This window comes from Augochlora pura, chromosome 6 (assembly GCF_028453695.1).
Source record: "Augochlora pura isolate Apur16 chromosome 6, APUR_v2.2.1, whole genome shotgun sequence".
Lineage (NCBI taxonomy): Eukaryota > Metazoa > Arthropoda > Insecta > Hymenoptera > Halictidae > Augochlora > Augochlora pura.
Window position 1 is genome coordinate 6,167,046 of NC_135777.1, and position 22,553 is coordinate 6,189,598.

The following is a 22,553-nucleotide window of genomic DNA, read 5'->3' on the forward strand; positions in this document are numbered from 1 at the left end:
ATCATCAACCGTCCGCCAACGTCCTCAAAATTTTCTTCACCGATCCGCATACCCTACCGATATATACCGCAAAAACTCTCAACTCGAAGCAACTCACACCATTTTAGCAATTTGATAACAATTTAATAATCACAACTGTTAACGATATGAACACGGATGTCGTCCAGGATAAAACGTCCAAGTACGAGAAACTAGCGAAGCCGAAGAAGAGGATCGACAGGAACGTCAACCACAATGCCTTCAACGTAAGTCTTTTGCCCATCGAGAACACTGGAAGTCGAATCGACGGCAATGTATCGCTTGTTTCAGGTGAAACCTGGAGCATTGTCCTATCAGATCACCGACAGTTTGAACAAACTTGCTCATCCCAAAAAGAGGCAAGAGCCGAACGAGTTCGTCGCTCCGGACACGTCGAATAAAACTGCTCCCGCAGCCACAGGTATTTTCTTTTTTTTTTTAAATATTTCTTTTTCTAAAATCATATTAGAATATTACATTTTCTAAAATCGATTTTACTGTATTTTTTTTAGTAAAATATGGGTCGCACAGACTGATAAACAGCGACGAGCAGTCGAAGGACGCGCAGGAAAACAAAAAGAAGAAATTCCTGATAGATACATACGCCAGGATCGTCGCGGCCAGGAACAAACGGACCTCGAAACGGCTGCAGGAACTGGCCAAGCCAAAGAATTACTCTCCTCGGTTCGCGCCTTGCGACGAATTCGACGATTACATGCAGAACATGAACAAGTGTAACATAAAAGCCGCTCCGCGTCTGTCGAGATAAATACGATTAATGTAACCAATACGAAAAGATGAGAATATAAAAGCATATTTAACCCTTTACGGTCGTATTAAATTTATACATAGACGTCACGCTGGTCGTTGCTCAAATTACTAGTACATAATACATAAAGATTAAGCAGGAAAAACAAAACTTCTTTTTCAAAGTTCCTTTTTAAGATTTAAACGTACGGAATAGTACGTTTTAATTTTATGTAAAAATAAAAAAATAAATAAACAGCTTTAATAACTGAGGGTAGACGTGCAACCGCGAAGGGTTATAGTTTTTAGTCTCCTATCGTTTCTTTCATCGTTCTTTATTTCGCACGAAATGATTTCGCATTGCATCGAATATTCTCATTGAAAATAGACGAACGAGAAGAAATAAATGAAGTTCATCGTTCTTCATAGCAGGTTTTGCCATTTGCTAGAAAGCAACCCCTACGGTTAGGGAAGTTGCTAAACAAAATAGAAAAAAATGGAGCGATACCGTTTAAAATGAATTATCCCGCGAACATCAGCCACGAAATGGCACCATCGACTGGTGTCCACGAAATTGCCACCGTTCACAATCTAGACGTTTGTCAAACGAATCGAAGCTATCGCTGATGCACCATACCGTTCATTTCAAATCGCAAATTACTCTACAAACATGCCTGCGAAAGCGAAGAAGCCCGCACCCGCGGCGAAAGACGCGGGCTCCGCGAGGGGCGGCGCTTCGTCCAAAGCTGCCCCTGCGAAGGACGCGCCTGCTAAGCGAAAGAAACCGTCGATCAAGCGAGGACGTGGACAGAAGGCGAAAACCAAGACGAGGTAATGACTTGACGAAAAATCGTATCGACCGACGTTCTGATTTCGTTCTTCGATTGTCGACAGAACCGGCAAGTACACGTTGAAGCTGAAAGGATGGCTGCAGACACCGGCCGACTGGGCGCGTTTCAACGCCTGGGCGAAAGTCAACGCTTTGCCGAGGAAGTACCCAGAACCGGAACCCATAGTCAGCATCAATTTATCTACGGACAATTATGGATAATTAGAAAAACAGTTTTAACTCGTCGCTAGACAAAATTTCGAACAAATGTTCAATCACATTTAAATTCATCTGGATAACAATTTACTCCAATGAAATATCATTCGAATTAATAGATAAAATAATTAATTGCGGATCAAATGAATTATTGGAATAAACTGTTCGACTAGAAGAAGTTCGGTCCGAGAATTAGATAAACATTTATTCGAATAATGTCCACTTTTGTCTCCCGAAGCAACCCGAACGAAACCCGGCAATCTCAAAAGTGTATGCTCTTCAGGTACGGCCGTCGAAGCCGTTATCAAAGCTGAGGAAGAGGATGAAGATACTGTCGGTACCAAGAAGAGTGCCGGATCCGAGTATCCTGTGTCGACTCGATTGGAGCATCCCGAAGACCGCGTTGACAGTGGTCGCTTCGAGGCGTCTACTGCTTCTGTCTCTGCCGCGAGTGAAGCTCTGCGATTACGGTCGCGTATTTTACAAGGTCTCTCCCGCCGCGTTGAAGTACGAGCCGTCGCAGAGGCTGCTGGAGCTTAGCAAACCGCACGATTGTATCAAAGAGAAACCCAAGCCCAAGGAGAAGAAGGTCTCCGATTGCCTCGCGGAGCCCCGGTGCCCCGATCAGGACAGGTTGAACGAGTTGGCCGAGTGCAAGAAGATTTTGAAGAATCCCGGCGTGCTGTCGCCCGAGGAATGGGCCAAGATCTTCACGCCCTACGGCGTGAACAGAAGGGCGCTGGTCTACAAGGTTCGTGTTCGGTGTTATCTGAAAACGTAGGCTATCGTGCTCGGCGGTGTCTTGAAATTGAAAACGGTGACCTCCGAGGAAAATGGTACAATGAATTCAATTATCTCGGAAGGCAGTCATTCGTATGCACGATCAAGCTGATTTAAAAGTATTACTCACGCGTATTTAGCAGGAAATCGTGCTAAAAACGACCGGTCTCACGGTCTCGCACGGTGGCACGCCGCGTGAGTCATACGGCGACGCGACTATGTAGGATCCTCTGATCTGTAATCGCGCGGATTTTACGCATTTGTGGCCTGCGACCAGCAGCTGTAACAGAAAATACAAGGCGTTAGAAGGAATCTGATAACGCTATCGCAGTTGCTTGAACTTATCTAAATTACTTAAAGAGACACAGTTTATTTCCATTTCATTCCTGCTTCCTGCGATCATCTCGGCCTTTTTATTTTGCATAAAGACTGCAGAGATTATGCCCCTATAACAAAATTGAGTAGACTAAGCGAACAAGAATTTAAGGATACTGTTACATTATATTCAATACGCTGTAATTATCGAAATTATTACTCTTAGGAATTGTTATATTATTTTAGGAAATTAATATCTCTTACAACTAACTCCGACAATTGTTATTCTTGCCTTCGTAGATCACACCGTGGATGATGTACCTGGCCCTGCCGAAGTACACGTTGATAAGGTGCCGGAAGGACAAGACGGCGAAGGACATCAAAAAGAAGATCGTCGAGAAGGGCGAGGAGAGAGGTAAAGAGGCTCTGGCCGAGCAGCAGAAGAAGCAGGGCACGAAACGGAAGCACGAGGAGACGAAAGGGCAAGGCGATGGGGACGCCGAAGAAGACGCCGAAGAAAAGGATGACGAGGACGACGAGGAAAAGGAGAAGAAAGCGAAGAAGAGAAAGCTGGAGAAACACGCCTGGAGATACGCCCCCTGTCCTTCCGACAAGGACGCGTTCGCTGTCAAGAAAGGAGCGCTGAAGGGGAAAGGTGTGAACCAGAGATAGCTGGAACAATTTCGCCTTCGATTTTCCTTGGCCTTCGATTAACGTTATTTAAATTAATTGCGCGCGTTAAACGGTTCCATGTAACTGTTTTAATATTTATGAAAATGCATTCCCAAAACTGATAAGTATTACCTTAACATCGTAGTACCACCTGGCACTGACAAATTGGCGGAGCCGCGCATCCACAAAAGCACAGCTTGCAAGAAGGATCCGTTCAAGGTGAAGAAGGCGGCGTTGTCGGCCTCGGCGTCGGAAAGGGTGGAATCGCTGGCGAAACCAAAGGCTCCTGGTACTCCCGTGGAGAAGAAGCCGCCTCGCGAGAAAGACGCCTTCGGGAGGCCGATCTTCGAGATGCCTGTAGGATACGTCGCTTTTGACAACAGCTTGTACATATTATTGTACAGGGTGGTCCAAAATAACTGGCAACGAATTAGCGGGGAGTATTTATCCCGCAGTTATTCTGCACCGCTCTGTAAACGTCCCTGAATGATTCTAAAAGTTTATCGATTGCTCAGCCATACGGCAAAGTCCTGCCAAAGACGAAGCCCTATAAAATGGGCAAATGTCCGTCGGACGAGGACGAGAAGAAAAAGAAGAAGAAGATCCGCAAGAAACGACCGATCGATCCGATCGCCTATGAGAGCACCTACGACCCACAAATTGACCCCGAGTTGGCGGAGAAGCAGAGACGGGAGAGGAAGAGGGCCGGGAAACTGCGGAAACCGAAGGAGAAGGGTGAGGACGAGGAAGATGCGCAGAAAGCGAAGAAGGGACAAGAGAAGAAGAAGGAGAAAGAAGAGGCGGAAGTGGAGGAGAAAGAACCGGAGGAACAGGAGGAAGAGGAGGAAGAAGAATGAGACGAATATTCCGCGATTTATTTCAATGATTACGGTGAACCCGGGGTCATAACTTAGGGGTGCCGCGGCGACTCGGAGAAATTGCCGTGTCAACGGTTACATTTCAGTCCTTGTCTCTTATGTAATTAGATTACATATCGTATCCGAGCTGTCAGCAACGCGATTAGTATTCCGGTAGAAATCACGCTCGCAGTCGCGATCTCTTGACATTCTTGCCAAGACGGTACAAAAGCAGACGTTTTATCGCAGACATGCTCGTTATAAATATCGGTGTAAATGGAACGAGGAAAAACCAGGCATTGCGATTGGAAATAAACTATATCCTAGTTTTCCTCATACGACACGTAATCCGTATGTTGACGGAAACCGGGGAAATACTGATCGCCAGCGACCGAACAGCGAGCAACGTTTGCGCTTCGCTCGAGGACGATAAGACCTGTTTTTGCGTCGATACGAAAAGAGTAGCTAACTCGATAAGGCTTAACAAAACAAAAAGAGGACTGGTTTTCTCGATAACGTTCCGAATAAATTAGCGAAGAATCAACCGGTATTGTTGGAGTGTGTCGGGCGATTGGTAGGCGTACGAGGTCGAAGCTTCGCATCAGGATAAAAGAGCAGCGACAGGTGGCAGAGATGACACAGCGCCGGGCAACGATGCTGTTAGCGATCGCCGTTTGTATCATCGGAATCGGTGGCATCGGATGCGATGGCTCGCAGCCGGAAACGCAGGCGCCGACCGGAAGGATTCGCGGCTCTTTTCTGGAGTCGAGGCTCGGCCGAAAGATTTATTCCTTCCGCGGCGTGAGATACGCCGAGCCGCCCACGGGACCGAGGCGTTTTCAGGTAAGTTATCGCTTCATTTCCTCGACAAGTTTATTTCGACTTTGGAGTCCACCCGACGCGTGACGACACGGCTTCGTCGGGTGGAGAGCGCGAGAATTCGAAGGCGCGGTTTTATCTTCGCGCCGGCAACGCCCGCCTAAAAGTTATTACTCCGCGACCTTCGGCCGTGGGACCGAACAAGATTCCTCGCGCATTTCCTTTTTACAAGGATATTTATGAGACACTGGTGAGAATGGGTGCCGCAATTTTCTCGTCACGCAGGTTGCCACTCCAGCCGCCGACTGGAACGATGTTTTCGACGCCACCGAGGAAGGTCCCAGCTGCCCGAACCTGGGCAGCGCAGAGACGATATCCGAGGACTGTCTCCGGTTGAACGTTTACACCACCAAGGTAGATGATCGAACTGACTTCGTAGGGTTGGGATCAAGGGTACCGCGTGTATACTCGAACCTGAAAGGAATTGGTTCGAACCATTAATAAGTACTCTGTCAAAACATGATGGTAGTTTAAAATGCATGTGGTCAAACCTGTATGGGGTCGCCGAGAACATCTTATAAATATTTCGTCAGAAAAATATTGCGAAACTTGATTATCGAAATTGGTTCAAGTTCGCGAGTACCATCGAACTTGATCCCACCCCCGATCCTTGCGGTCAACATTTCTAATCAGATGTCTCTCAGCTACCCTCGAGTACGGAGAAGGTCAAAAGACCGGTCATGGTCTTCTTCCATCCTGGAGGATTCTACAGTTTCTCCGGGCAGAGCAAATTCTTCGGCCCCGAATACATCATGGACGACGACATCGTGCTGGTCACTGTGAACTATCGTCTGGCATCTTTAGGTAATTGGACCGCGACGAATCAATGTTGCCTGTGGTCCTTTAACACCTGGACGTTTTACAGGTTTCATAAGCACCGGCGACGCCGCGGCACCGGGTAACTTAGGCTTGAAGGACCAAGTGCTGGCGTTGAGATGGGTACAGAGAAACATTGCCACCTTCGGCGGAGACCCTAACTGCGTGACTATTAGCGGCTACAGCGTCGGCGGTCTCAGCGTGTGGCTACACCTGGTCTCCCCGATGTCCAAGGACCTCTTCCATAGAGTCATCGTGATGAGCGGATCGCTGCTGACCACCGAACCTTATCCAACCGAGCAGAAGCGACTCGCTTACAAACAGGCGACCCTTCTGGACTGCCCCACTGGCGACAACCAGGCGATGATCGATTGCCTTCGGACCAAGCCCGTGGAAAACTTCACGAACACCATCTCTGATTTATTTGTTCGTATCGCGACAACCGGAGATGCGACTGAGAATGGACAATGTCGAGTCATGAATAACTGCGGTCACAATAATATAATAAAATATGATCTGACAGGATAATAAATGTCTGACAGGAAAACGGAAGTTAATTTTGACTCGATGCAGGCTTGAGTCGATCTCTGACTGACAAGCGACAAGCCAAGGACATCTTGTTAATATATATAGTTGCTATTTTGATTCAGGATTGGCACGGTGATCCTATAGTGGTATGGTACCCGGTCGTGGAGCCTTGTGTTCCGGGCGTGGAACGATTTCTGCCGGATCAACCGGTCAATCTCATCAGGCGAGGACAATTCCACCAAGTCCCGACCATATTCGGGGTTACCAAGGATGAGTTCGGCGGCGTGGTCGTCTGTAAGCACAAGTTTCATTTTAATTTATTTCTATGTATGCGGGTAAACTCCTATTTTTGACGATACAGAACCCGGTGCTAATATTAAAACTGTAGGCCTAATTTATCGCTACGTTTGTTAACAGTTTGAAGTGTCCTATAGAAAGGGTCAATCGTGCTAAATCTAGATAAGTAGAACTGACCTCAATATTAATATTAACTTTTTGTTCTCTATTATAAAAATAGGTTTTACCCTAACGAAATAAATTCATAAATAAATCGTGAAGCATCGGTCGAACACTATCTCTACACTTCCGATGTTCCCAGCGTTCGAGAACGAGACCAAAGAAGGAAACAATTACTACGGCGAGATGAACGACAACTTCGATCGCATCGCTCCGATCAGCTTCATGTACCAGCGCGGAACGAGCAGGTCGAAGTTGATCAGCGACCAGTTGCGCAGCTTCTACTTCCGAGGGAAGCCGATCAACTCGGAAAGCAGGAACGGTCTCGCCCAGGTAGCCGGACTCGTTTTCATCATGAATACGGTGCAACAAAATATACATGATCGTCGCGGTTGATTTACAGCTATACGCGGACAGCGTGATCATTTTCCCGATGCATCGGGGAGCGAAACTGGTCGCGGAGAACTCGAGAGAACCGGTGTACTTCTACGAGTTTACTTTCCAGGGACGCTACAGTTTCGTCAGATGGAATGCTTCCACCACGTACGGTACGTCCATGTTGGAACTACATTCGGTCAATTCGCGGTCCAAATTTCGATTCATATCCACCGCATAACAATTGCCTGATAGTTATGCAGGCGTCCGTGATCGCGTCTTATCCGTCATTCGATAGCCTCGGTTCTTTTTTTCCTGTTGTGCGATCGTTTTGCTCGCTCCTTCACAGCGAGCAACAAAGTGATTGGGTCGTTAAAAAGTATGCGGCGTCACCGACATGTTTTGCCGCACCATGCGAATCGTAATAGAGCGATTGATATCTTGAGAATTCTGAAATGTCAAGAACGAACAAATTACAGCAGGAAATATGTACATAGTTTTCAACAATTTAATCGCTTCTCGTTACTGTCATTGTTACGCTGTTAGGTGTCGTCGAATTAAATTGGACTTTCGTCGGATTACAGGCGTGGTGCACCACGACGATCTCCAGTATCTGTACTTCATGAAGGCGATCTTCCCGTTCTTCGACAGCAACGCGCCCGAAATCCCGATGGTGAAGTTGTACACGTCCATGTGGACGAACTTCATGCGAACCGGAAAACCGATTCCGAATGACGGCCCGTACAAGAATATCGCGTGGGACAGGTTCTCGCCGCAGAAGGACAACTATCTGGAAATCAATTTGAACCCGACGATGAGAACCGGCTTGCATCCAGCCAGGATGCGCGAATGGGACACGCTGTTCCCGCTGCCCCCCTTGTCGCATCCCACAAACACTTGTTAAACGCAATCAATCAATTAATAAAAAAACTGTAGCAAACGTCGCCGCACAAATGTATCTTAAACATATCAGCAAATAAAAGGTTTACGCTCCTTATCGTTTGTATGCTTGGAACAAATCCAGCCTGAAATGTTTGCGGAACGAGCGCGAAATTTTTCCTCTCGTCAACCAGATAGTTCTAGGGTGAAAGAACCGATTACTGTGCCCTTTTGCCAGCCTTCAAGAATTTTAGCTACTGATAACAATTTTACTGATTTAATTGACATTTCTTAACAACTGAAGGATAAATTTTCCCGCAAAATAAACGCAACATTCTCTTTTAATATATTTCTAACAAATAGATAATCAATTGAATTTAAATTTAATATGTCTTATACGATAAATGTAGAGTTAATTAAAAATAAACCAAAGGCACGGTAATTGGCTACATCCACTGCTAATCTCGAGATCCAGTTCAATTTTGAACATCGTTCTGCAAGGTAGCGCTGACAATCCGAATTTACACGTTTCCTCGCGATTCTCTGCGCTGCTGTTATGAGTAACGAGACAGACACGGCGATAAATTGTCGTTTATCAAAGCACGAGACAATTGGCAAGATCCTCCCGGCCGTGGATGGTAGGTTCGCGAAAAAAAAGCTCGAGATACGTGTTTGCTTGCACGGGGCGATCTTACGTGATCGTTCACGAAGAGCACCATTGTTCCAGGCGAGTGTAATTGGGTTTCCCCACTCGCTTTCCTCGTCGCCAAGTGTATGTATAAATCGCTCGGACCAGCTCTGTGACCGTTCAGTGCTCGCGCGAGCACCAGACGAGTTCGATACCTGAAGCAACCCACTCGCTGGGCAAACATTTCCGCGAGAGCTTCTCTCTCTACAGGCGTGACGCATCGTGACAAAATGAGGGCCGCTTTGTTAATATTCTGCTGCGCAGCCAGCATCGTCGCTGGTCAGAACACGACCGACGAGCAACAATTGCTGGTGCACGCGCCGACCGGGCCCATTCGCGGGTCCATTTTGAACTCGAGATTGGGGCGGAAGATTTACTCGTTCCGCGGCATCAGATACGCCGAACCACCCATCGGGCAACAACGTTTCCAAGTAAGCAACACGACGGTGTACATTTTCTTCTGGACGGAGCTCTTCAGATTTCCGATAATTCGTCGCACGGTCGTTCATTCGATAACAATTATTAAAAGTATTTTCACAAAGGCGTCTGAATTACTTAGGTATCTAATTACATCAATAATAGGCTAGAAAGTAAAGTAGACCTGATATTTTCTTTAAAAAGAAAAGTAATAAAGATCGCATCTTCGCGCGGTCTGAACTACTGTGCGCCGTGGCCTTGGCCGCGAAAGAAATGCGGGTGGACGTAGGTGGAGACAATGAGGCTCACACGATCGTTATTCACGGAACGGTGTAACGAGACTGTTCCGTTTCAATGATAAATACTACAGTTACGAGATTATCTGATTATCGCGGAATCACAACATACGAGTCGACAATCTTGTTGGCCTCTTGACTCTCACTCTCGTTGACAGTGCATCGCTATCTTTAGCTCCGTGTTTTCAGCCTCCGATTCCCGCAGCCGACTGGCAGGACACCTTCGATGCCAGCGAGGAGGGTCCGAGTTGTCCTTATCCGCGGGCCGAGAAGCCGTCCGAGGATTGCTTGCGGCTGAATGTGTACACTACGAAAGTGAGTATAGTAATTGTAAACGCAATAGTATAGTAAAAAATAAATAGTAATAAACTAAAAAGCATAGTAATTGACTACCCCACGGTATCCGGCTCTACAAGCCTACCTAATTACCAATTATTTCAGCTGCCCTGCGAAGGCGAGAATGTGTCGAGGCCAGTTATGGTGTTCATCCATCCCGGTGGATTCTACAGCTTTTCGGGTCAGAGTTCGTGGTGGGGTCCACAGTACATCATGGACAAGGACATCGTTCTGGTGACAATCAACTATCGATTAGGAAGTTTAGGTACTATTCGTGAACATTATATATCGGATTCACAAACACCAGAGATCTTAAAGATGTACTTTCCAGGGTTCCTCAGCACCGGTGACAATCTAGCGCCAGGGAACAACGGTCTGAAGGACCAGGTGATAGCTCTTCGATGGATCCAGAGGAACATCGCTCACTTCGGTGGCAATCCGAACGCCGTCACTCTCGTTGGCGACAGCGCTGGCAGCTTCAGCATCATGCTGCACATGGTATCGCCCATGTCCCAGAATCTGTTCCACAGAGCTATTTCCATGAGCAGTTCGGCGATGTCGGCTAGCGTCTACGAAGGCATCGCTAACTCGGGACAGAAAGAGTTGGCTAAGAAGCAAGCCGAGCTGCTCAATTGTCCCACCGACACCACCGGCTCCATGTTGGTTTGTTTGAATACCAAGCCAGTCGAAAACTTCACCGACACCTTGGAGTCGATGTTCGTGAGTTATCAAAAGATTCATTTTTATTGACGTCAGCGCTAGCGTTAGACGTCAATTTCACTTATGTCGTTAAATGGTATAATATTAGTTATCCTTTTTTCGCATAAGGAATGGAAAGGAAACCCGATCCTGAATTGGAAACCCACGGTGGAGCCCGAAGTCCGTGGCGTCGAACGGTTCCTGACCGCTCAACCGTACGACCTGATCAAGCAAGGAAAATTCAAACAAGTGCCGTACATTCTTGGCGTCACGGAGGACGAGTTCGGAGGACTATCTGTTGGTAAGTAGTCCGTGGCCTTTGCCGAAATCTTTGACGTCTTTATCGAAACCTCCATTGTTCGTTTCAGCTTACGAGCGCGACTTCAAGAACAATGGCACATCCTACCAGGAACTGAACGACGAGTGGTATCGTCTTGCCCCCATCATACTCTTTTACGAACGCGACACTCCTCGATCGCACTACATCAGCAGGGAGCTGAGAAAATTCTATTTCCAGGACAAGCCGATCAACTCGGCCACCAACAGAGAAGTCGGTCTGGTTAGTATAACTTGTTACGACACGCTGCCAATCTCGAGTCTCCTTTTTATCTTAAAATATTGTTAAATAACTTTTACTATTTTACAGCTGTACGGTGACGGCATAATCATATTCCCTGTGTACCGAGCGGCCAAGCTGTTCGCCACCTACTCTAAACAACCGGTGTACCTCTACAAGTTTTCGTTCAAGTCGCGCTACAGTTTCCAAATGTGGAACGACACCACGCCGTTTGGTAAAATTATATAAAGCTATATTAATTAAGTCCTTAATAAGTACGTTCGCGGACTTGCTTTAACCAGCTTTAACGAAAGCTGGCGGTGTTTATTCTAAGACCGGGTAGTTTAGCGCGGTGGTATATCTTACAAGAAAACGCGTACGGCTTATTCAACTACGTAATACATACGCGACGGAGCGATTAGAAGTACTTGACGCTTGTACTATACATTTCCAGACGGTGTGTCTCATCAAGACGACCTGCAGTACCTGTTCTACATGAAGCAAATCTTCCCGTACTTCGAGAGCGACGCGCCGGAAATTCCCATGGTGGAGGTTTCTACTTCCATATGGTCGAACTTCGTGGAAACTGGCGAACCAATACCGAAGAACGACGAGAAGTTCCGCGACGTGACGTGGAACACGTTGGTGCCCTCGCGAACTAATTACCTCGATATCAATCTACATCCAACTATGAAGACGGACTTCTTCCCCGAGAGAATGCGTTTCTGGGAGAGGCTGTTCCCTCTGCCGTCCGGGCCGCAGGGGGCGAGCGCGAAACACGGTTCGCACAACGTGAAACACTGAGAGAGCTTTTAGAAGCAAAATCGATTTGTGACCAACGCGACTAGTCTTCTGTCCAAAGACGAAGCAGTATAAATATAGCAAGATGCAGATAAACGTCGCTGCCATTTTATTTCCGCTCCTTTACGTTTCTATTAGCGTTGCCCTTCGTTCCGTAAAACTCGGTTGCGTCCATCTGTTTGGTCGAGTCATAAATAATGCTGTTACAGTAGATTCTATTTTTGGCTGTGCCAAGATTGAGAATAAATAAAATAAGAAAAGAGAAAATATAGATAAAAAAGATGAACCACAATAAATGTATGATAAAAAAGAAGTCATTTGTGAGTCGACCTAACAGATTTCTACATTACCGAACGTTTTCGTCCAATAGTAGGAGTTCTGACCCTGGTACAAGACAAAAAGAAACATTTATTATCGTCAGCTCCGTAGACCGAAACAAAATACATACACAATTTTCCATAAAAACGTATATCTAATCGCGAATACTATAGCCGAACTTGCGAAGTTCTCGAATACTTTGGAAGAACACAATCTCTCGCATTGTATGATGAGTACTACGAGTACAGGGACCCTCTCACAGCTTCGGATCCGTCGGCTGTAGATTCACCAGGGACTCGCTGAGCTCCCAGAACTTCTTGCCCATTGCTGGGTCGTCCACGCCGCAGCACAGCGACCTCTCCTGAAAGAGCAAGGCGTCGATCAGTAAAATTCTTGCATTCGACTCGTAGAAAAGAGATCGCCGCGTACCTGACAATCCGAGTAGTATTTGCCCGTGACTTCCGTCAAAACGGGGACGATGGCTAAATGTATAGTCGTCTGAGCTCCCTGAACCTCGTTTTTGCAGAAGGTTCTCAACAAGAAGTTCAGTCCCCAGGACAGTGGCGGTGGGACGTTCTTCCAGATGCCTGTGCTCATGAGGCCGGGGTGCAGACAATTGGCGGTGACGCCGGAGCCTTGAAGACGTCGCGCTAGTTCCAACGTGAAGACTATGTTCGCATACTTCGAGACGTAGTAGAGGTATCCGGGCAAGGTTGTCGTTGGATTCGCGTTGTTCAGATTCAGTCTCGCTAAGACGTATAGGGACGAGGCGACGACTATTATGCGGCTCGGCTTCGATCGCTTCAGCAAATCTGCAGGGAATATAACATCATTAATACACTACGGATTTTAATAGTAATTTATTTATTCGTGTACACTGGTTAAATGGAACCATTTATTATTATTACCATTTATTGCCGAAGGGAAATTGAAAGAAAGAGATTTTATGCAGCTGTTGCACAAGGAGTATTATTTCAACAGTTTTATTTACCTATTATATTTATCTATTACCATATAATAATAATAATAATAATTTTAATATTGGATTTCTAAATATTGTTCATACTTTAAAATAATATAAAATATTTTTAATTTCCAGGTATGAAAGGGATATTAACGAAAAGTGCGAAGTCAATAGAGAGATTTTCTTCCACGCTATTAAAAATATATTTAATAAATAGGTGAGATTGATCGAGTAAAATTCTTCGATAGTAACCGACGTATTTTGGAAAGCTCAGCGTTGCGTCGTAGCAACATAACGGAATCGTTAAAGGTGGAAAACAGTTATCTCACCGATCAACAGATGCGTGAGTAGAAACGGCCCGTAATGGTTGGTCGCCATGGTCATTTCCAGACCGTCCTCGGTCACTTTTCTCCTGAAGACCTCCGCGGTCCCCGCGTTGTGGATCAACACGTCCAACCTGCTCTCTTCGCGGTTTATTTGCTTGGCGAACTCCCTGACCGAGGCCAACGACGACAGGTCCAGTTTCCGCACCACGATGTTACTGTTCTTTGTTTCTTTTACAAATTGCTCTGCGGACAAACCCGTTCGTTTTCTACGTTACTGTTCTGCGGCGTTAACCGTTTACAACTTTATCAACACTTTCCGAATTGCTTATTCCTCTGCAGCGTTTATATACAATTTGTAATCGTACCTGTGATAATTTTTTAAATACAGATACAATGATATTAACACGGATGCATGATCGGTTTATTCATAAAAATGGCGAAGACGCTCTTCTCTCAGAAATGATTGAATAAACTGTATCATTCTATCAAAAATTAAAAATGCTAGAAGCTGTACAAAATCTGAATTTATTAGCTCTTTTCTTAGATTTATAGTACTGATATTAATGATATATTTATAGTACTAGTACTGATACGGTAACCCTGTTAGTAATAATTACGATATCTAAATAATCGCACGTTTTACCAAATAAGAATTACTAATTACAAACAAGATGAAGAAATGCTTCAAAAATGAGATGAATCTGCCACGACATCGACGACGGTAATTAGAAAAACTGGCCCTAATTCGACGGTACGGGGCCGCGGATTCAGCGAATATTACCGTCGGAATAAAGTCGGGAGAAGAGGATTCGCGCGCGTGCGAGCGAACCGTGGCGATATGCTCGCATGACATTACCATGCAATTATCGTAAACTGCGATGCGCCGCGATAATTATGAATGGAAAAGCACGGTAACATTTAAATCGATCTGTAATGAGCAAGCACGGACATATACATATGTAGATCCGCGGTTCCGCTAACCGGCTGCCAGTTCCGCTACTTGGAATCGTTTGATATGCGAAATTAATTGACATCGACAACAATCCAGCCCGGCTGATTTCTTATTCGTAAATTCTGTTCCGCATTGTACGAGCCGTGCAGGACAGCGGCTCTCAAATGGAGAACCATATTCATGATGAAGTACACGTAAGCACGTGTACCAATTGACAATTCTGAACTTTAACGCGTGCAGTTCTTGCTGTATGAATACCCGTGTATTTTTACATTACGATAATGATGCATTATACGTGTTTATATTACACGTGTATCTATATTATATATTATATGTTATATATTATATATTATATGTTATATGTTATATATCATATATTATATGTTATATATCATATATTATATGTTATATATTATGTGTTATATGTTATATATCATATATTATATGTTATATATTATGTTATATGTTATATATCATATATTATATGTTATATATTATGTGTTATATGTTACATATCATATATTATATGTTATATATTATGTGTTATATGTTATATATCATATATTATATATTATGTGTTATATGTTATATATCATATATTATATGTTATATATTATGTGTTATATGTTATGTATTATGTGTTATATATTATACTATATTGTACTTCTGTAATAAACCTGTATCGCGTCGCACCTTTCAGATTGTTGGCCTCGTCGACGTTGCGACACGCCATGATCAGCCTCGCGCCTCTTTTCGCCATGTCCCTTGCGGTCTCCTTGCCGATACCGGAAGTGCAACCGGTCACCAACACCGTCTTCCCATCCATGCTCGCGTTGCTGATGCAGAAGCCCAATGTGTACTGATTGTAGAGGAACGCTGCTAGCATAAACAGCAGCACGCCGAATATCGCCGCTACGGCCAAGTAACAGAGCGCCGTGCACGGCACGATCTTCAGAAACATCATCTAAATGGGATGGTGTACGAGAATGCGTGACGTACAGTGCCATAATGATATCGTGTGTGTTATTTTTGTCATGGAAAAAACATGAGTGCGGACAAGCGGCAAAAAAAGCGGGCGAACGACAGTCGATCGTGACGACATCGGATTCGATTAAGTGGTCAATTATATTTCTCTAGAAATTGAAAAAAAACCCATGTTCGCAGTCGTGATTGAATGATATCGTCGATTACGTTTTTCTAGGAATTATGAAATCAATTTGTCAATACCTCACTTTGATTCTTGCTTTTAAGTTAATTCCTCCGTCAGTCAATTTTCAAAAATTAAAAATAATAGATTGACATTTCAGTGATAACACTATACCGCTTTTTGATTGTTTAAAGTTATAAGCTTGAAGAGCCGTGTTCGTTTCGTGTTAAGAAATTCGATTTCTAAATTCCTAGAAAGAATGAAAACGATCGCGCCGCGGCGCGGCGTTGGCATTGAAGTCTCCCGGATCGGGAGAACGCCAGGCAAAAGGTCGATGACCGTGAAACACGGGTCGTTAGACATATCGGACACTGACGTTCTACTTGACGGAATGCCTTGAATCGGTTCCGACGTGTCAGTCAAGGGATTCGCGCGACTGTGCGCGACGCGTTCGATTCACGTCGCAGACGCAATTACGCGGAAAATTGCGACCATTACACGCACGAAGATCTCTTGGATACCGTTGATTATTAGAAACCCGTGTCCCTTCGGACACAAGGTAAACCGGTTCTCGCGTCGAATTTCCCTGTGATCCTCGCGACGACGCCGAGTCGATGGGATTAAATCGTGTCCGTCGAAACAGCGTTATCAATCGATTCCGCGGCGTCGGACGTTCGTTCGTGTTCGTCTCTCGCTTATTACACCAAGGTAATTGTCGCGATTCCAAGCTGAGTTGTCGGCTTGGACCGAATTGGAATCGTCCGCAATTAAAAATTGCCGGGACGCGGAACGCGGGCCGCGTTGTAATTGGAAAACGCGATGTTAACGTGGTCGTGATCGCGCAAGAGACCGTCGGGGTAGTCGAAATTCAAAAGGACAGCGGAAAAAGTGTTAAGCAGCAGGCACGAAAGACCGAGAGAGAGAGGCGGGGAGAGAAATAATCACAGCTCGACGGCGAACCATACTCACACCGGTTGCTACCAAATTCTCATTCAGGCTGGCTCGAGACTCTCAGGTGCTTGCGTGCCGTTTCTGCCGAAGCGTTGCCTCTGTACTGGCATTACGATACGTGGCCGTGTACCGGCAACCAGTTCCTCTCGTTTCCTCTCTTTCCCCTGCCTTTTCCTCTTTTCTCTTTCCACATGCCCCGTTCCGCCACTTCTCTCTCTTTCTCTCTCCGCTTGCTGAAGAACCAACGACGAGAGAGTGGCATTCACGAACTTTAAGGTCAAGTTCCCCGGTGGCTTCCTCCTACAGAGGAACTAGTTGCGTCTCGCATTAATGCGCCCGCCAGAACGGCTAATTTATTAGCGGCGACCGCAAAATCAAGCTCGACCGATCACAAAATTTTCGCAGTGCCGCGATAACGTTCATTTAAATCATCCGTTCGACTAATAAACTCGGTTGGAGTTTGTAGCGGCCTAAGTGTCATACTCGAGAATGTTTCTTCGTGTTCTTAAATGTAATCTGCGCGTGACAAAACCGTTAACGGGGCTGGTGATAATTAATTATAAAGTTAGCGTGAATTAGCTGTACTCAGATTATCTACTTCCAAATGAGCAAACTATGAATTATTCAACGCGTAATTATCTGCGACGCTACGTACAAACAAGTTAACTTTTTACCCCTGAATAATGTTTTCCCGATTCGAACGCTTCCGTAAATATACCGTGCCTAAATAGATAATACAAATTGGCCTTAATATGGGTGTATTTAACAGGTGCGAATGGTGAAAACCGCTTACTCATGGCCTGACGGCTGTGTTATCCTGATATCATCAAACAGTTATGTGAAATATTTGATAGGAGAAAATCGAGTGTGATTTACGTGTTTTTTTTAAAAGAACATTTTCAATGTACTTTAGTTCGAATGTACTTTAATTTGAATATATATTAACGTCAGCTATGCTATGCAATAACAAAATAAATGACGATATTCAAATCAACGTCGCCGATCGTCAGAACTCTAAAAAATCGTAACCTCGATAGATATATATGTTTATCTACTTTTATAACCGTATTTGTTTTTTGACACCGAGAATATTTCGTATACGATATTTTCTGTAACATCGCATTCGAGGAGATATTCGGATATCCTGTTTTAAGTCAGTGCACATTTGGTTAACCGTGGCAATGGTTATTCGTAACCAAAAATTATTTTCGTTGATTGTAATGGCGATCCGTAACAAATTAATATTCTCATCATCGATATAATTATTATTCCTAACATAAAACAAATCTTATCTGCACATGTAACGAATTAACATTTTCGTCGCCTACATGTCATGTCAAATAAAAAAACTATATTCATCATTCGTAATGATTATCTCCGTCGTTTATAAGTTTATCGGTAACCAAACAAATTCTACTCGTTTGTAACCCATTAATTAGTAACCAAAATCATTTTGAACGAAAATTCATTTTCGCCTTGTTTCGGTAAGGATAGTTACGGTCTCTGGACATCACGAATCTACGATATTCCCCGGGAAAGTTAGACAGCATAGAGGAAGCTTTCCAATTACGGTAGACCTCGGAACGTTTGACCCCCGCGGCAAGATCGAACGCAGTGATAATCAATCTGATGTTTATTGGATCGCGATACAAATTATTCCTCCACCTTCACTTTCTCGCGGACGGTCGCCGAGCGAGGACGAAGCTTAGCCATCGCGGCGTTCGTCTGGTTTCTCGCTAGTTGTTCCGAGTCGACGGCGTTTTGAAAAATCCGCGAGGCCAGGCTCGATATCCTGTGGTCCTGCGCTCTCATCGTGTTCTCGAGGTACGCGACCTTGCAGTTCAGACTGGAGATAATGTCGTCCTTCTCGCGAAGCATCTGCCTCAATTCCGTGCAGACTTGAAGTGAGACGACGTCCTCCGAATTTGTATTCTGCGACGTGTCCTGCGTCCTGGACACGGCGGCGCCTTCTTTTGACCCGAGAACGAGAAAGGAGCTGTTCGAAATTCGGTTCGACGATAACGCGCCCGCGTAAACGCGCATTACTTACGAGTACTTCGGAATCGTATCAAGTAGGTCGGCAAGTATCGCCAGATACAAAGCCATAGGCACAGCCAATGGAAAATAAAGAGGAACTGCGTTTTGATGCGATTAAGCAACGATCCTTCCAGCGTCGCAGGAGTCGATTGGTCGGGGCCACTTGAACAGGATACGGAACTCTCTTTCTCGATGTCGGCAACGTCATTCTTACCTAACATATACAAGACTTTTAGAAATTTCTAAGACCCCCGTAAACTTTTTCGAATTTATAGTCAGTCAGCGTTTAAAATGATTCATAGATCTATAGACTTTGATGACTACAAAGTTTGCGAGCATTTTAAAGGCTTTAAGAACTGTTTACTCTGATGAATTTACAGTTTATAAATAGTTTTCAAAACGCAAAGGCCTATACACTTGGATGATTTTATAGTTTGACACGTTTGCAAGGACTATGGACCTTAGTATATATATAATATAATTAACAAGAATCTATGGGAATTTTACGTAAACTAGATAATGTCCGGTTACTTTCGACGATCGGTTCCTTCTCTCTGATGTTGCTTAAACTGTCCTGATGTTCCGGATCCTTCGACAATTTCGTCCAAAGATCCATCAGCAAGTGCTCGATCGCCCCCGGCTGATAGTTCGCCAATTGGTTGATCGTGTCCTTCGATAATTTCATGTCAATTTTGCTGAGGACTTTTCGGTTTAATATGTTCCAGTTCTCTTTCTTGGTAATGAAATTGTTAGCCGGGACATAGTTATGGAGGTCGACATAGCGGGGATAATACACCTTGAGGAGTTCCGCCATCAGCACTGAGAAGAAGCGTGCGGTTAGACGAATGAAACAAACACGTTTCTCGAACGTTAAATACGTTAGGAAAATTCTAAACGATCTGCAAAGTACACTCGACATAATGCTAGACGTTCTCTTAATTTAACGGACGAATTTAAATAGATTCCGAAAACTCGTGGAATTGTACCGGCGTCAGCAAAGTCTCTGACGAGATTTCTGCTCGGTTTCGAGAATGGGATCGTGGCGATCCACGTGTGTAACTGTTCCTTCTGCTCTTCCGAGATTTTTTCATCCCCGTCGCTCGCCATGTTCCCCCTTTCGACGGCTTTAATTGTTGGATATATTAAACCCTAATCGATGCTCGCATTCAACATATTTTTACCGCGACTTCGTACCGGACGTCGCACGAATTCACGGGACAATTTGTTCGTGCGACAGAACTTGTCAGAAAGTGTCTTCCAGTCTGGCGATATTCTTTTTTCATTTGTAGTTCGGAAAACGGTCCGAAGCTTCATTATCCCCACATAGAAATAAATGGAGTGGGGCCATGCAAACTGCATTATTCCCATATAGGGACAAATGTCTCACTCTCTGAAAATCTGACTGTTTACGCCCTCTATAATTAAAATCGGAGAAAGGTTGAACTACATCGAAAGACATTCTGTCACTCGTCGATACAGTAGATCACGATAGTAGAGTGATAAAGTTTTTACGTTACAGATAGATCTCGGTGTGTCACAAAAAGGTGCGGTAGATATTTGGTTTAAATATCTTATCTGCGATTAAATATTACCAATTACTCGAGTCTAAACGTCTAAAATTACTAGAAGACTATACATTCAAGTAAAAAAGTCCCTAGCGTCGCCGTACTATGGGTTGGTAGCATGCGGACAGTATTTAGTAAGCAGTATTGTTGCAAAAGTAATTGTCATGGCTTCGGAGCGTTACAGTTTCTCGTTAACAACTTTCAGGTAAAAACTAAATCTTCTCATAAAAAACTTCGATCTTTAAAACCTGAGTTTAGAGTATCTTATTTGTTATGTTCGATATTTTTAATTCAATACAGAGAAATTACTTTGAAAGTGATATAACCTAACATCGAGCCACTTGGATTAGTTTATAGGATAATTGTTGAATGTACGCTAAGAAAAGATCGAGTTTTACTCGAAAAAGGTTTTACAGTTGATGCCGGTTATAATAATGAACAATTTGTTGCTTTTCTGTGAAAACTAATTGATTACAGTGAAATATACTCACCATGACTCGTCAGATACTTCTGGTAAAATTGTTAAACTACAGACGTTGATTCAATCTATTACAGCCCTTCAGGGAAGTTGGTGCAGATAGAATATGCCTTGGCTGCAGTCGCAGCTGGTGCGGCCAGCGTAGGTATCAGAGCATCCAATGGAATTGTGCTAGCCACTGAAAACAAGCACAAATCCATACTGTACGATGAACACAGCGTGAACAAAGTAGAGATGATTACAAAACACATTGGCATGACTTATAGCGGAATGGGACCTGACTATAGACTTTTAGTCAAACAAGCCCGTAAAATGGCTCAGCAGTACCTTCTCGTCTATCAAGAGCCGATACCCACTGCCCAGTTGGTGCAGAGAGTTGCTATTCTCATGCAAGAATATACACAGTCTGGGTACATAATACCTTTTCATACTCTTCTCCTTTATTTAGAACCTACAATCAATTCATTGGTTTGTTCTATTAATTTACAGAGGAGTTAGGCCCTTTGGAGTGTCTCTATTAATTTGTGGCTGGGACAATGGCAAGCCCTATCTATGTCAATGCGATCCCTCCGGCGCATATTTTCCCTGGAAAGCCACTGCCATGGGAAAGAACTTTGTCAACGGCAAAACTTTCCTTGAGAAAAGGTATAGCGATTCATTGGAATTGGACGACGCCGTTCACACTGCCATTTTGACTCTGAAGGAGAGTTTCGAGGGTCAGATGACCGCGGACAACATAGAAGTCGGTATCTGCGACGCGAACGGTTTCAGGAGATTAGACCCTTCCAGCGTCAAGGACTACCTTGCCAACATCCCTTAATTGTAAAACTATTTTTATGTGTTGCTTTAACGAATCTTTGCACATTTCAAAACGATTAAACTAGATTCTTATAATAAAACTTTTCGTTAAAAATAAACCTGCAGTTCGTTTTCTAACCAAAGTAGTTATTCCGCATTACTCACGACTGCACTGCTCGTATCTATACCTGAAAAACTTTATTTTAAGAAGATGTTTGAACTTTTAAATATTCTTGTTAACATTACTATTCCTATGTCATTGTTTTATGTTAATGTATGTTCTCGCAAGCAGCGTCTGTGGCAGAAAAACGCCAAAATGTAATTAAGACGATATTGTATACTTCTCGAGGTTTACTATCTCGTGAATATGTAATTTAACTATATATTTTCTGGTATGTACGAAAGATACGTAATGAAATGTCGATAACCCTGATTTATCATGTTATTTATCGTTGTTACAAAAAGATCTTGCAAATTACCCTCTTTCTAGCCTCAAAAACCGGAAGTTCCCAAACTATGCGAACGTTACTCACGAAATCATCGTGGAACAAGTGCAACAATTAGAAACGCAATGAACGACAACGTTCGATAACCTCGACGAATGATACCTTCCTATTCCCGTATCCAATTAGTGGTGAAATATAAAGATCGTATGCTGTTTTATAAATTTCCTTAATTGCAATAAATCTTACCGTGCGAATCAGTTTTGCAGCTCCGTATTTGCCGCGTCCAGTTGCATATCGTCAGGGGCCGTAGTACAAAATGGCACCGGAAGATGGACACCGTGTTTCTCAATTGTGCGATCCTTCCCCCGTGCGCCGCCAGTACAGCGAGCGAGCCCCATTAGAAGGTTGTAC

At 44.2% G+C, this 22,553-nt stretch overlaps 6 protein-coding genes across 12 annotated transcripts; 4 read left to right on the forward strand and 2 right to left on the reverse strand.

Moving 5' to 3' along the window:
• Positions 1-34: 34 nt before the first annotated feature.
• On the forward strand, positions 35-834 carry LOC144471367 (uncharacterized). The gene is made up of 3 exons (XM_078183329.1): positions 35-245; positions 310-439; positions 531-834. The coding sequence occupies exons 1-3, from the start codon at positions 147-149 to the stop codon at positions 785-787; spliced, it is 486 nt and encodes a 161-aa protein (XP_078039455.1). The 5' UTR covers positions 35-146; the 3' UTR covers positions 788-834.
• A 601-nt stretch (positions 835-1,435) lies between these two features.
• Positions 1,436-4,434, forward strand: LOC144470912 (uncharacterized). Its single transcript, XM_078182502.1, has 6 exons — positions 1,436-1,596; positions 1,660-1,780; positions 2,094-2,561; positions 3,206-3,560; positions 3,723-3,934; positions 4,093-4,434. The coding sequence occupies exons 1-6, from the start codon at positions 1,436-1,438 to the stop codon at positions 4,432-4,434; spliced, it is 1,659 nt and encodes a 552-aa protein (XP_078038628.1).
• Positions 4,435-4,807: 373 nt separating this feature from the next.
• On the forward strand, positions 4,808-12,256 carry LOC144470913 (uncharacterized). Its single transcript, XM_078182503.1, has 17 exons — positions 4,808-5,277; positions 5,539-5,667; positions 5,958-6,117; positions 6,179-6,555; positions 6,780-6,951; positions 7,256-7,446; positions 7,517-7,661; positions 8,073-8,387; positions 8,969-9,005; positions 9,180-9,486; positions 9,958-10,083; positions 10,210-10,369; positions 10,436-10,824; positions 10,933-11,104; positions 11,172-11,362; positions 11,450-11,594; positions 11,814-12,256. Exons 1-17 carry the CDS (start codon positions 5,068-5,070, stop codon positions 12,161-12,163), a joined length of 3,576 nt encoding a protein of 1,191 aa, XP_078038629.1. The 5' UTR covers positions 4,808-5,067; the 3' UTR covers positions 12,164-12,256.
• Positions 12,257-12,548: 292 nt separating this feature from the next.
• LOC144471648 (retinol dehydrogenase 14) lies at positions 12,549-17,062 on the reverse strand. Of its 4 annotated transcripts, none has more exons than XM_078183910.1 (5): positions 16,839-17,062; positions 15,414-15,596; positions 13,772-14,011; positions 12,908-13,290; positions 12,549-12,839 (listed from the first exon to the last, which is right to left on the reverse strand). In XM_078183910.1, exons 2-5 carry the CDS (start codon positions 15,544-15,546, stop codon positions 12,735-12,737), a joined length of 861 nt encoding a protein of 286 aa, XP_078040036.1. In that variant the 5' UTR covers positions 15,547-15,596; positions 16,839-17,062; the 3' UTR covers positions 12,549-12,734. The 4 variants fall into 4 exon arrangements, with proteins under 4 accessions (XP_078040036.1, XP_078040035.1, XP_078040034.1 ...); XM_078183909.1 differs by having other exon boundaries at positions 15,414-15,632; positions 16,839-17,060; XM_078183908.1 differs by having other exon boundaries at positions 15,414-15,669; positions 16,837-17,060.
• Positions 17,063-18,436: 1,374 nt separating this feature from the next.
• On the reverse strand, positions 18,437-21,052 carry LOC144471649 (uncharacterized). Of its 4 annotated transcripts, none has more exons than XM_078183914.1 (4): positions 20,912-21,052; positions 19,363-19,674; positions 18,869-19,069; positions 18,437-18,788 (listed from the first exon to the last, which is right to left on the reverse strand). In XM_078183914.1, the coding sequence occupies exons 2-4, from the start codon at positions 19,667-19,669 to the stop codon at positions 18,472-18,474; spliced, it is 825 nt and encodes a 274-aa protein (XP_078040040.1). In that variant the 5' UTR covers positions 19,670-19,674; positions 20,912-21,052; the 3' UTR covers positions 18,437-18,471. The 4 variants fall into 4 exon arrangements, with proteins under 4 accessions (XP_078040040.1, XP_078040039.1, XP_078040038.1 ...); XM_078183913.1 differs by lacking the exon at positions 20,912-21,052 and adding an exon at positions 19,842-20,530 and having other exon boundaries at positions 19,387-19,674; XM_078183912.1 differs by lacking the exon at positions 20,912-21,052 and adding an exon at positions 19,842-20,530 and having other exon boundaries at positions 18,875-19,069.
• Positions 20,481-22,129, forward strand: Prosalpha2 (proteasome alpha2 subunit). Its single transcript, XM_078183915.1, has 3 exons — positions 20,481-20,625; positions 20,976-21,308; positions 21,388-22,129. Exons 1-3 carry the CDS (start codon positions 20,585-20,587, stop codon positions 21,716-21,718), a joined length of 705 nt encoding a protein of 234 aa, XP_078040041.1. The 5' UTR covers positions 20,481-20,584; the 3' UTR covers positions 21,719-22,129.
• Positions 22,130-22,553: the final 424 nt, after the last annotated feature.